Here is a 12447-nt window from a genome sequence, read left to right on the forward strand (position 1 = left end):
AATCCAGGTTTGTCCAACCTCTCCTTATAGTTAACATACTCCAATCCAGGTAACATGCTAGTAAACCTCTTTTGCATTCTCTCTAAAGCCTCCACATTCTTCCTAGAGTGTAGCTACCAGAACTGCACACAATACTACAAGTGTGGCTTACCTAAAGTCTCATAGAGTTGCAGAATGACTTAGCAATGTATACACGTATTGCCCTGGCTGCTGATGGAAAGCATGTTGTAATGCCTTCTTTACCACCTTATCCCAATTGTATTGCGACTTTCAGGGAGCTACGGACTTGGATCCTAATATCCCTCTGTATATCAATGCTCCTAAGAGTCCTGTCAATTGCTGTAAACTTTCCTCTTGCATTAGACCTCCCATTTCTCTGTTCATCTTTCGAAATGATTTATATCATGTTACATTCTTTGACAACCTTCCTCACTATCTTAGCTCGATCAGTTTTCATGTCTTCTGATAACTTACTAAGCAGACTATCCCCACATTTTCATCAGATAATTTATGTATAAATAAATTCCCTCCTACAAGCCAAAGTCCTCAACTGATTCAAGAAGACCGCTATCATCCCCATACCCAAGAAAACACACGCACTGTTGTCTTAAGGATTACTGCCCAATAGCTCTAGCTTCAATAATCATAAAGTGTTTCAAGAGGCTGGTCATGGCCCACATCAACTCCAGTTTCCCAAGCTGCCATCCTTACCTGGTCTGGCCTACATGTGACTCTAGAACCACAGCAATAGGGTTGACTCTTAAGTGCTGTCTGGGAAATTAGGGATGGGTAACAAATGCTGACTAGTCAGTGGCACCCTCATCCTGTGAACGAATAAAGGATAAAAAACACTCCTGCACATTGACTACAGTTCCACTTTCAACAACATTATCCCTTCCAGATTGATCTCAAAACTGCATGACCTTGGCCATGCTCGGCTTTCTGCCACTGGACCTTCAGCTTTCTGATCCATACGCCACAATTATTGAGGATAGGTAACTGTACCTCCTCTGCAATAACACTCAACACTGAAACCCCACAAGAATGCGTCCTCAGGCCCCTACCATATTTCCTGTACGCCTATGGCTGTGTTGCCAAATTCTGAATGCACACCATCTACAAGTTTGCTGACGACACCACCACAGTGGAACGGATACCTAACAGCAATGAGTCAAAATATGAAGGAAAATAGAGAGCTTGCTGCCGTGGTGCAATGAAAATAATCTGTTTATCACCACTGTCAAAACTAAAGAACTGATCATTGACTTCAAAAAGGACGGAGAAGAACATGCCCCCACCACATCAATGGAACTGTTGAGAGGGTGAAGAGCATCAAGTTCCTTGGAGTGACAATAACTGACGACCTATCCTGGATTTCCCACGTAGATGCAACAGTCACGAAGGCACAACACCTCTTCTTCCTCAGGTAGCTGAGGAAATTTGGCATGTACATAACATCTCCTGCCAACTTCTACTGATGCACTATTGAAAACAATATGTCTGGGTGCATAATGGTCTGTTGTGCCCAGGACCATAAAAAAACTACGGAAGGCTGTGTGCATAGCCCAGATCATCACGGAAGCTAACCTTCCATCCACAGCCTCTATTAACAGGCTAGCTGCTGCAGAAAGGCAGCCAACATCGCTAAAGACCCATTGTACCCTGGTAATGGCCTCCTATAACCTCATCTGTTCGGCAGAAGATGAAGAAGCCTGAACACATGCACAAGGAGGTTCAGGGACAGCTTCTTTCCAGCTGTTATCAGTCTGTTGAATGGACGCAACCTCAGATAATGTAAACTGCAATGTAATCTATATGCCTCTGAGACTTTTTGAGCTGTACATCCTTTGCTTGCTGTGATTTGCCTGTACCACTTGTAAACAAGGTTTTTCACTGTCCATGTGACAATAAAATCAATCAATCATACATGACAAATAACAGATATTTAAAGGGATTTCATGTTAATGTGTATGAAAACTAGACTTGGAGCTCTTGTGATACAGTGAACTGCCAATGCCTCTTAGTCAGGAGACCCAGGTTCAAGTCCCACCTGTTCCAAAGTCATTCTCTGAAAGGTTGACTGAAATTATTTAAAAACCGGAATGAGGCTGTCCATTCTTGTTCATATTAGTGGCTCACACCCAACGTTTACTCTATTTAGACAGATCAGTTTTGACCTTTTCGGGAGAGAGAGGTTTGAATTACTTTTATTGTAATATTGTCATGAGCAAATGGGCAATGACAAGTTTGCATTCATCTTTCACTACAACACAAAGAGTATGGTGTTTAAAAGACATTAGGCAGAATTTAACGCTTGTTGGAGATTCTGGCCCTGGCAAGTGGCAGACAAGCTGCACCCTCCACACCCACCCCCACCCCCAGCAAATTATTGCTCCAATGAAATGAAGTGCCACCTTATCAAGCTGACTGTGCATCTAATTAGCTAGCCACTCTGAAATCCAGAGTCTGAGCTCCAAAGCCAAGATGGAAGCAAGTGTGGGCTGTCTCATGGCTGGAATGGAAGGAGGAATGGAGAGGGAGGAATGGGATTCATGTTAGAAAGGCTGGGGCTAGGTAAAGATTTCAGGGGAAGGGGGACAATTAGGGAGGCAACCTCTTCACTTACTGTCCAAAAGTGCAAGCAGGATGACCTTTGGCACTTCCTGCCCCCAATTGTTGACTGAACTCAAAATTAGTTACTGTAGACTATTGCCACAAAAATGTTGGAAGTCTGAAATAAATAAACAGTAGGCACTGGAGAAACTCAGCAAGCCTGGTAGTATTTGTGTATAGAGGAACAAAGTTAACATTTTGAGTCTGATATGGCTCTTCTCTTGGACATTATATGACCATAAGACATAGGAGTGGAAGTAAGGCCATTTGGCCCATCGAGTCCACTCCGCCATTTAAATCATGGCTGATGGGCATTTCAACTCCACTTCCCTGCACTCTCCCCGTAGCCCTTGATTCCTTGTGAGATCAAGAATTTATCGATCTCTGCCTTGAAGGCATCCAGCGTCCCGGCCTCCACTGCACTCCGTGGCAATGAATTCCTCAAGCCCACCACTGTCTGGCTGAAGAAATGTCGTCTCATTTCTGTTTTAAATTTACCCCCTCTAATTTTGCTGCAAAATGTATGCTGCAAGTCCCACTGGGTTTCTTCAGTGCTGTCTGTTTTTATTTTTTGAAAATTGACTGCCTGTTTCTGTCTCTCTCGGTCTATCATCCTCCTCCATAAAATTGAGGACTGGTTGGGGGTAAGCAGGAAGATGGCAGGAAGGCAATACAAGGAATTTAACACTCCTCCCACCTCCACCTTCCTCCACATTCTGCAAATCTATTGGTCTGTTGAGATATAATACTTGTTCCAAGTATTTTGAAGTCAGTGATTTTAAAATCCCAAGCTATCTTTTTTGTATAACAGACTCAGCCCAGGATCAATTTTTCTAATGGTAAATTTGAATTCATCTTAAAGTGGATCAATGTCATTGAAATTGATAGACATTGATCATTCAGTGGTTTTAGTTATTTTAAGAAGTCCATATATGTTAAGTAAGGGAGCTCATGATTGTATTTTCTGTTACATAGTGAATCATTGGAATTCAAATTAATCTCCAAATGTAGCTCAAAATGTTAGTACTGAATTAGCTATCAGTTGTATGTAATGCTTGACATTTCATTCCAATTACTACAATAAAGCCAAATATTAGGAGATGCATAAAACATGCAATCAATGTGATACTGCCCATTTTGAACCACGGAATGAGATAAATTTCCACTCCATTTATATTAATGTTGCACTCTTCTAAGATTCAGCATTGCAGTAAATTCTGTTACTGAAAATTAAATCAGTTTTGTGAATGATTACAACTGGTCAACTGTGGGATTTTGTTGTGTTGAGCAGAAACTAAAATAATACCCAGCAAAACTCAGAACAGTTAACAATTATGAAATTATTGGTATTACAAGGCTGTAATATGTCTGAAAGTTAATTAACAAAGATGATGTTGATTTGGCAAGTAAAAAGAAATGCCAGCTCTAGTCATGTGAGCTATATCATGTTCTCTTCTCCAAATAAACAAAATAACAATGAATCACAGCATCTTACCTGAAGAGTGAACATAGCAATATGATGAAATTCTCCACGACCACCTTGTTTTACAGGCACAGTCATAAAAAACTTGCTGCCATCCTTCGAGAACACTGGTTCCTCATTCTCAAAAAAAACAGAAAAAGTCACAATATTATTGAAAGAAAACAAATAATTCAAAACAAGATCCAAGAAATTTAATTAATGGTCTATTTTAACATGACGCAGTGCGCAACTCATAAATCTGGAGCTATCTGCTCTTTTCATTTTAGCTTGCACAGGTTAGGTCAATACAGTCTAGGTGTTAGATATCTGAAGAAAATTCATAGAATTTAAAAACTTTATTTCACAGAGTCACACAACACAAAAAGAGGTCATTTGGTTTATTGCGTTCTTTTTGAAGAGCTAGTCAATTAGTCCCACACATTCTTTCTTAAAATCCTGCAATTTTCTCCTTTCCAATATATATACTAAAGTTGCTATTGTGAATGCTTCACCATCTTTTCAGGAGTGTATTTTAATCAGTAACAACTCATCCTCTCCATGGTTTAATGCTAAATCTTTGTCCTCTGTTTACCAGCTTTTCTGGCAGTGGAAATATATAGAACATAGAACATTACAGCACAGTACAGGCCCTTCAGCCCTCGATGTTGTGCCGACCTGTCATACCAATCTGAAGCCCATCTAACCTACACTATTCCATGTACGTCCATATGCTTGTCCAATGACGACTTAAATGCACTTAAAGTTGGCGAATCTACTACCGTTGCAGGCAAAGTGTTCCATACCCTTACAACTCTCTGAGTAAAGAAACTACCTCTGACATCTGTCCTATACCTTTCACCTCTCAATTTAAAGCTATGTCCCCTCGTGCTCACCATCACCATCCTAGGAAAAAGGCTCTCCCTATCTAACCCTTTGATTATCTTATATATCTCAATTAAGTCACCTCTCAACCTTCTTCTCTCTAATGAAAACAGCCTCAAGTCCCTCAGCCTTTCCTTGTAAGACCTTCCCTCCATACCAGGCAACATTCTAGTAAATCTCCTCTGCACCCTTTCGAAAGCTTCCATGTCCTTCTTATAATGCAGTGACCAGAACTGTATGCAATACTCCAAGTGCAGCCGCACCAGACCTTTGTACAGCTGCAGCATAAACTCTTGGTTCCAGAACTCGATCCCTCTATTAATAAAAGCTAAAACACTGTATGCCTTCTTAACAACCCTGCCAACCTGGGTGGCAACTTTCAAGGATCTGTGTACATGGACACCGAGATCTCTCTGCTCATCTACACTGCCAAGAATCTTATCATTAGCCCAGTACTTTGCATTCCGGTTACTCTTACCAAAGTGCATCACCTCACACTTGTCCGCATTAAACTCCATTTGCCACCTCTCAGCCCAGCTGTGCAGCTTATCTATGTCTCTCTGTAAATATTTTTATTCATTCTTCATAATTTTGAGTTGTTCTATTAAATTTCCCATTAATTTCTCTGCTTCAAGAAGATTGCTTCTGCAATCTGTTTTGTTATTGAAGCCCTTCATTTCTGGAAATATTCTAGTAAATCTTCCTTGCATTGTTTCCAAGCCCTCCTGATGTGAACTCCAAAATTGGACACATGATAGTTTATAAAGCACAGGGTCCCACATGCTTTTAATGGCCTTACCAACTTGATTGCAACCTTTAAAGATTTTGTGCCTGCGGACCAGCAGGTAGCTCTCTTCCTGTACCCCCTTTAAATATGGAGCATTTAGTTTATGTTGACTTTCCTTATTTTTCCTTAAAAATGATACACTTCTTTACATTAAATTTCATTAGCCACTTTTCTGCCTGTTTCACTAGCTTGTCCCTGGTCCTGTTGCAGTCCTTGGTTATCTGCTTGCCTGCATATTTGAATAAACTTTTCTTCTTTGAACATACTTCAAGAATCAATTGTACACATCTACTGAAACCACAGGTTGGTGAACACAATTTAAATGTAGAACAATTTCTGAATGATACCCAACTCGTGCATCAAAGAAAATATGTGAAGTCATAGTTCAATACCAAAACACAATTTCAAAGAAAATGGGAACTGGTTTTATAATTATAAATGGAGTAAAGATAATCTGAAGGTGTTCCCATCAGTCAGGGCCCCAAATAGTCCTGCCATGTGATACAACGCTTTTCTTCTCCTCCTTTTAGTTCAGAAAGATGCATTTGCACCCCATGGAGTCTTCTCCAAGTTGGGGAATTGAAGGATACATTGGGCAACCAGTTTACTGAATACAGCTTTTCCGTGGATTGTGAACAGTTAGAGAGAGAGAGACAGACAAATGATTTCTTCAGCCAGTTGTAAACTTAAACCAGCTCCAGATGGCACTCAGGCTGCTTTTGTCTACTCTCAGGAAGCAAGGTGTGCACACAAACATTCAGAACGCAGCTGAATAGTTAGCATTGTCTGTTACTGTCTGGATAATAGGGGATGGAGCAGCTTCTGAGAATGACAAAGATCTTGCAAAGCTCTTGTAGGATGCTTATCTTTCAGTTATAAACCAGATAACTGTGAATCAAACATGGAACACTAAAACTGAAAAACCTTCAGGAAATGGCTTGTGTGAACATCATGAAGATGTCTGTTGGTACAAGAAAATGCTCAGTCATACCCTCTAGAGGTATTTGCAATGGATTTTATGGACCTTCACCCCAGAGGTCACTTGGCCACTGAAGATTTCATGCTGGCATGAAGACACTTCTCTGTTTAGCCAAAGTATATCTCTCATAACTTAGGCGGTAGTCATCAATATCAGCAGTCATCTTGGACCAGTAACACTGCTCACTGGTCAAGGTAGTCAGCTTTTGCCTTATTTCATGTTTTACTTGATCATGAAATGTTACCACCACTTAGCACTTCAGGCTGTTGCGAGGGATAAATTGCTTCACTCCTCACTCATCAACATGAAATAGATTATAGCTTGTTCCATCCTCTTCCCTGATCCTCTTTAAGCATTTCAACTGTTTCATGCCTTCATCAGCTGGTGTGGATGTTTGGTCATTCAGAAGCTGTGCTGTCTACTGATGCCAATGTCAAACAGTGAAGCTGCCCGAGGTACGCATTCAAAGTCAACAGCAACGGAGAAACCATATTCTATACCTGACTCTATCTGCCTACCTGATTAGGATCTCATTCAGAAGTGCATTGGTGATCCTCTGCTGAATCTATGTCTGATTTTCACAGGACTCAGGGTCGGAATGCTACATTTGATTTTGGACCACAAGCAGGGCATCAGTCACAGCCTCCTCTAACTGGGCAGAGATGGATTCCCTCCTGCAGTCACTCTTACAAATAAGGGTATCAGCATTTGCATTAGTATAACCTAACCTGTATCAGATTTGAAATTGAAACTGAATGAGTTCAATGGCCCATTGGGTCTTTGTTGCTCCAAGGTGGTGCATGATTGAAGGTAGCTGAGTAGACTGTTGTCTGTAAACACTTCTAACTCTGTACCAAATAGAATGTCTCTGAACTTTTGGGAAAGAGCCCAAATCAAATATAGTAATTTGAGTTTCACACTGGAGTAATTCTGCATGTTCTTCCCTTTTGCCTTGAGATTACGACTGACATAAGTGATAATCATCCTTTTCAGCCCTTGAACCTATGATGGCACCACTCATAAACCAAGGGAACAGCAAGAGTTTTCAGAATGAAAGGAAGATGGAAATCTGTGTCATGAAGGACAGGTGATCAGACATGTTTCAGCTTAAGGGTGTTATTACCAAACTAGGCTCTCTTAGTTATAGTTCCATTGGATAACCCAAATTGTCAAGCATTCTTAAGAGTCTTTGCATTGATTGGCCGTGAATTGACTCTGTTCGGTTTCCCATATTTCCTTCTTACAGTGACTATCAGGGAGGTGTACAGACTTGATGACTCACAGAAGACATCCTGCTCCAAAACATTCTGCAGATAGTCCTGGGTTTCCACCCGGTGATGATGTGTGATCCAACGATAAGAATACTTTACTGGATGGCGCAGTTGTAGTATGGCGTACTGACCTCCACATCGCCGAGGCCAGGCACCAGCTCTCTGACCCCCTCCTCCTACCACACCCTTGATCATGACCCCACCCCCGACCACCAAACCATCATCTCCAAACTATCCACAACCTCATCACTTCAGGTGACCTCCCAACCACAGCCTCTAACCTCATCGTTTCCCAGCCCCGCAGCGCCCGCTTGTTTATCCTTCCAAAAACCCACAAACCTGGCTGTCCTGGTCGACCTATTGTCTCCGCTGCTCCTGCCGCACCGAACTTATCTCCACTTATCTGGGCTCCACTTTCTCCCCCCGGTCCAGGATCTCCCCACCTACGTCCGTGACACCACCCACACCCTCCATCTCCTCCAAAACGTCCGATTCCCTGGTCCCCAATACCTCATCTTTACCATGGACGTCCAGTCCCTGTATATTTGCGTTCCCCGTGCAGATGGCCTAAAAGCCCTCTGCTTCTTCCTGTCCCACAGGCCCAACCAGTCCCCTTCAACTGACACCCTTGTCTGCTGAGCTGAACTCGTCCTCACCCTTAACAACTTCTCCTTCAATTCCTCCCACTTCCCATGGGGTTGGCCATGGGTACCCGCATAGGCCCAGGCTATGCCTGCCTCTTTGAAGGATACATGGAACAATCCCTATTCCGAACCTACAAAGGCCCTATCCTCCACCTCTTCCTCTGTTATATCAATGAGTGTTTCGGCACCAGCTCATGCTCCCATGAGGTGCTTGAACAGTTCATCCACTTTACTAACACCTTCCACCCCAACCTTAAGTTCACCTGGACCATCTTTAATACTTCTCTCTCCTTCCTGGACCTCTCTGTTTCCATTTCTGACAACCACCTGGAAGCCGATATCCATTTCAAACCTACCGACTCCCACAGCTACCTAGAATACACCTCCTCCCACCCACCTTCCTGCAAAAATGCCATCCCCTATTCCCAATTCCTTCACCTCCGCTGCATCTGCTCCCAGGATAAGGCATTCCTCTCCCGTACATCTCAGATGTCCTCATTTTTCAAGGACCGCAACTTCCCCTCCACAGTGGTTAAGAACTCCCTTGGCCGTGTCTCCCGCATTTTCTGCAAATCATCCATCACACCCCCTCCCCACAATAACAACAAAAACAGAATCCCCATAACACTCCACCAACCTCCAGATGCAACTCATCATCCTCCGCCACTTCCAACACCTGCAATCTGACCCGACTACCAAGGACGCTTTTCCCACCCCACCCTTATCTACCGCGGTCTCCGTGACTCCCTTGTCTGCTCCACACTCCCCACAAGCCCCACCACACCTGGCACTTTTCCCTGTAACAACAGGAAGTGCTACACCTGCCCCTACACCCCCAACACGGCGCACCCATCCTAGGTCCCAAGAATACGTTACACATTAAACAGATGTTCACCTGCACATCTGCTAATGTGGTATACTGTACCTGCTGGTCCCAGTGTGGTTTCCTCTACATCGGGGAAACCAAATGAAGGCTTAGAGACTGCTTTGTGGAACACCTACACTCAGTTTGCAACAAACAACTGCACCTCCCAGTCGCGAAACACTACAACTCCTCCTCCCACTCCTTGGATGACACGTCCATCCTGGGTCTCCTCCAGTGCCACAACGATGCCACCCGATGGTTGCAGGAACAGCAACATACTCCGCTTGGGAACCCTGCAGCCCAATGGTATCAATGTGGACATCACAAGCTTCAAAATCTCCCCACACATGATGGCATCCCAAAACCAGCCTAGCTCGTCTCCGCCTCCCTGATATGTCTGTCTTTTCTCCGGCCGATCCCTTCCTACCACCTCAACTCCCACCCCCACCTCCTACCTCCCAGCCTCATCCCCCTCCTTGACCAGTCTGTTTTCTCTTGACTGGCCTACCCCCATCCTAACTCCTCACCTACACTCACCTTTACTCGTTCCATCCCTGCCTCCTTGACCAGTCCATCTCCTCTCCACCTGCCTGCTCCTTTATCCATCTTCCATCCGCCTCCCCCCACTTTCTATTTATTTCATAATCCCCTACCCCACCACACCCCGCCCCCACCATTTCTGAAGAAGGTTCCAGACCTGGAATGTTAGCTTTCTTGCTCCTCTGATGCTGCTTGGTCTGCTGTGTTCATCCAGCTCTACACCTCCTTATCTCAGATTCTCTAGCATCTGCAGTTCCTACTATCTCTGAATTTTCACTGGATGGTTGGCTTTAGTAATGATTCCGTGGTTGCATTGTTCCTTTTTTCACTATTAAGCTTCCTCAACTCTGTCTGGATACTCCTAGCCTTCTTTGCTTCCGCTAGGTATTCCATCAGCTTTCTGTCCCTGTTCAACTTGAAAGAGGGGTCCAGAAAGATGATGGGATTGAACAACTTCACCAGTTCCAAGGACCACGTCCTCTCCTTTTGTTTGATTGTACTCATTAGTTGTGTTATATTACTGGTACCCAGAAACCTCTCTTGTTATCTTGAAGATCCAGAATGAATTCCCTTGAATATCCATACCGCATACACTGATATTCGATCACAAATGCTGCCAATTTCCTGGTGCTCAGGCCCTTGGATGCAATACCTCAAGTCCAGTCTCCAATTGCTCATCTTCTCCTGACCCTGTCCAGCATACAATTCTTTGGCTAGTGGAATATCTGACCATCTAACCAGACATACTTCTGTCTTCCTCCACAGTGTCAACAGATTATACATGAGCACCTTTGCCTAGTTTTGTCTTTTCTTCTGTCCATGAGGGCTTTATCTGACAGACAGAACTCTTTTTCTTCAGAGGGGATCACTCATCTGCTCAAGCTCCCCTGTTCGGTGCCCTCCCTCAGGGTTGCTTTTGGAGGCGAGGCTACAACAGAGTCATAAAACTCTTCACTATGCAAGAGAAAAACCACTCAGTCCATCGAGTCCACATTGGCTTTCCATCGATCAATCTGATCAGCCACATTCTTCTGCTCAGTCCCCATAACCCTGCAAGATTATTTCCATCAGTTCTCCACCTAATTTCTTTTCTAAATCATTCTTTCTGTATCCACAATATTCAGGAGCAGCAAGCCTTCATTCTGAAGAAACATTGTGGAATCTTCAGTAAATGTGACCCATCTTTCAAACATACACTTCACAGTCTTCTGGACTCAAAACCAAGTTCACATTTTCAGATCACTGGTTTTATTTGGACAATCATGCTATTCCCAGTTCTACTGCTGCCATATATATTGCCCCCTGCACACATCTTTACTCCTTTATTTCACCCATTACCAAACCCTTGCACAATTGTTCCTTTTATCATCAATCCCTTGTTATTTTTCCCCCATCATTCTTTTGCACTTTTACCATTTCACTCTTTCACTCTACCTGCACATGCATAAAATCTGCTGCCTTCCAAAATTGTCCAGTACTATTGAAACTTTGTATCTGTGTCCTCAAATATGGTACAATCTGCTATTTCAAGCATTCTCTGTTTTTATTTTAATGGTGTGCCTCTTTTGAATCACATTTCTGGGCACCTTTATAATCTGACTAACAATTGTTCAATTAATTAACATTAACAATGGTTTTAAAATGATTAATTTATACCATTACATTTTCTTACCTGTTTAGAAAGCCAGAGTTCAGACACTGTTTCATGTTTCTAAAATAATCACAGAAAGGAAATAGAATGAAAATGCATGCAAAACACAATCAATAATTTAGCTGGAAGAATTTCTTACTATATCAGTCACTGAACCTTGAAATAATGTAAGGTGTGCATTGTCTATAACTCAATTTTAAACTGGAAAGAGGAATATTTTACATTTAGCAAATACAAGTACCAAACACAATCTCTAAGGATATTGTATATTAACAATGTGGATAATTTGTTAGGCTTTGTTCACTGCATTACAACACTGTCACACGAGCTTTACTAACAATTTGGTGCCAGTCCAGATCGTGAATCCGGTTTTAATGTGAATGATGGTACATGAAACCATGACATGCAAAAAGAAAATAGAAAAGAAGACCTATTGCATGCATAGTTTTCTTGATCTGAATGATAGGGGTATACTGAACAGTGACTGCGACAGCTGCCAGCAAAAGAATGAGAACCTGAGGGTACTACTTGGCAGGTAAGCATATGTAATATTATTAGTGTTTTAGCAGTAAAACTCATCTCCACCCTTGATGCTGCAGATGTTGGTTCAGGCAGAGAAAGGAAATGAAATAAAATTACAGTGAGGTAATAAAAATGATGAGTAGAAGACATGATTTCTACATTCGGTGGAACACAGATTATTCCACCAATTAATTCACTTTGCTAAACCTGATCTATTTGTTTTAACTTCAA

The 12447-nt window shown here is 42.6% G+C and overlaps 1 protein-coding gene across 2 annotated transcripts in view; it reads right to left on the reverse strand.

Annotated features, from left to right (window-relative positions):
- LOC125453891 (inactive dipeptidyl peptidase 10-like) overlaps positions 1-12447 on the reverse strand; it is a 1598661-nt gene that overhangs the window by 109787 nt on the left and 1476427 nt on the right. For both annotated transcript variants that reach the window (XM_048534000.1, XM_048534001.2), the window contains exons 12-13: positions 11716-11754; positions 4109-4216 (exon numbers count right to left, since the gene is read on the reverse strand). In XM_048534000.1, coding sequence (XP_048389957.1) covers positions 4109-4216; positions 11716-11754 — 147 coding nt within the window. The remainder of the gene's footprint in view (positions 1-4108; positions 4217-11715; positions 11755-12447) is intronic.

Source organism: Stegostoma tigrinum, chromosome 7 (assembly GCF_030684315.1).
Source record: "Stegostoma tigrinum isolate sSteTig4 chromosome 7, sSteTig4.hap1, whole genome shotgun sequence".
Classification (NCBI taxonomy): domain Eukaryota; kingdom Metazoa; phylum Chordata; class Chondrichthyes; order Orectolobiformes; family Stegostomatidae; genus Stegostoma; species Stegostoma tigrinum.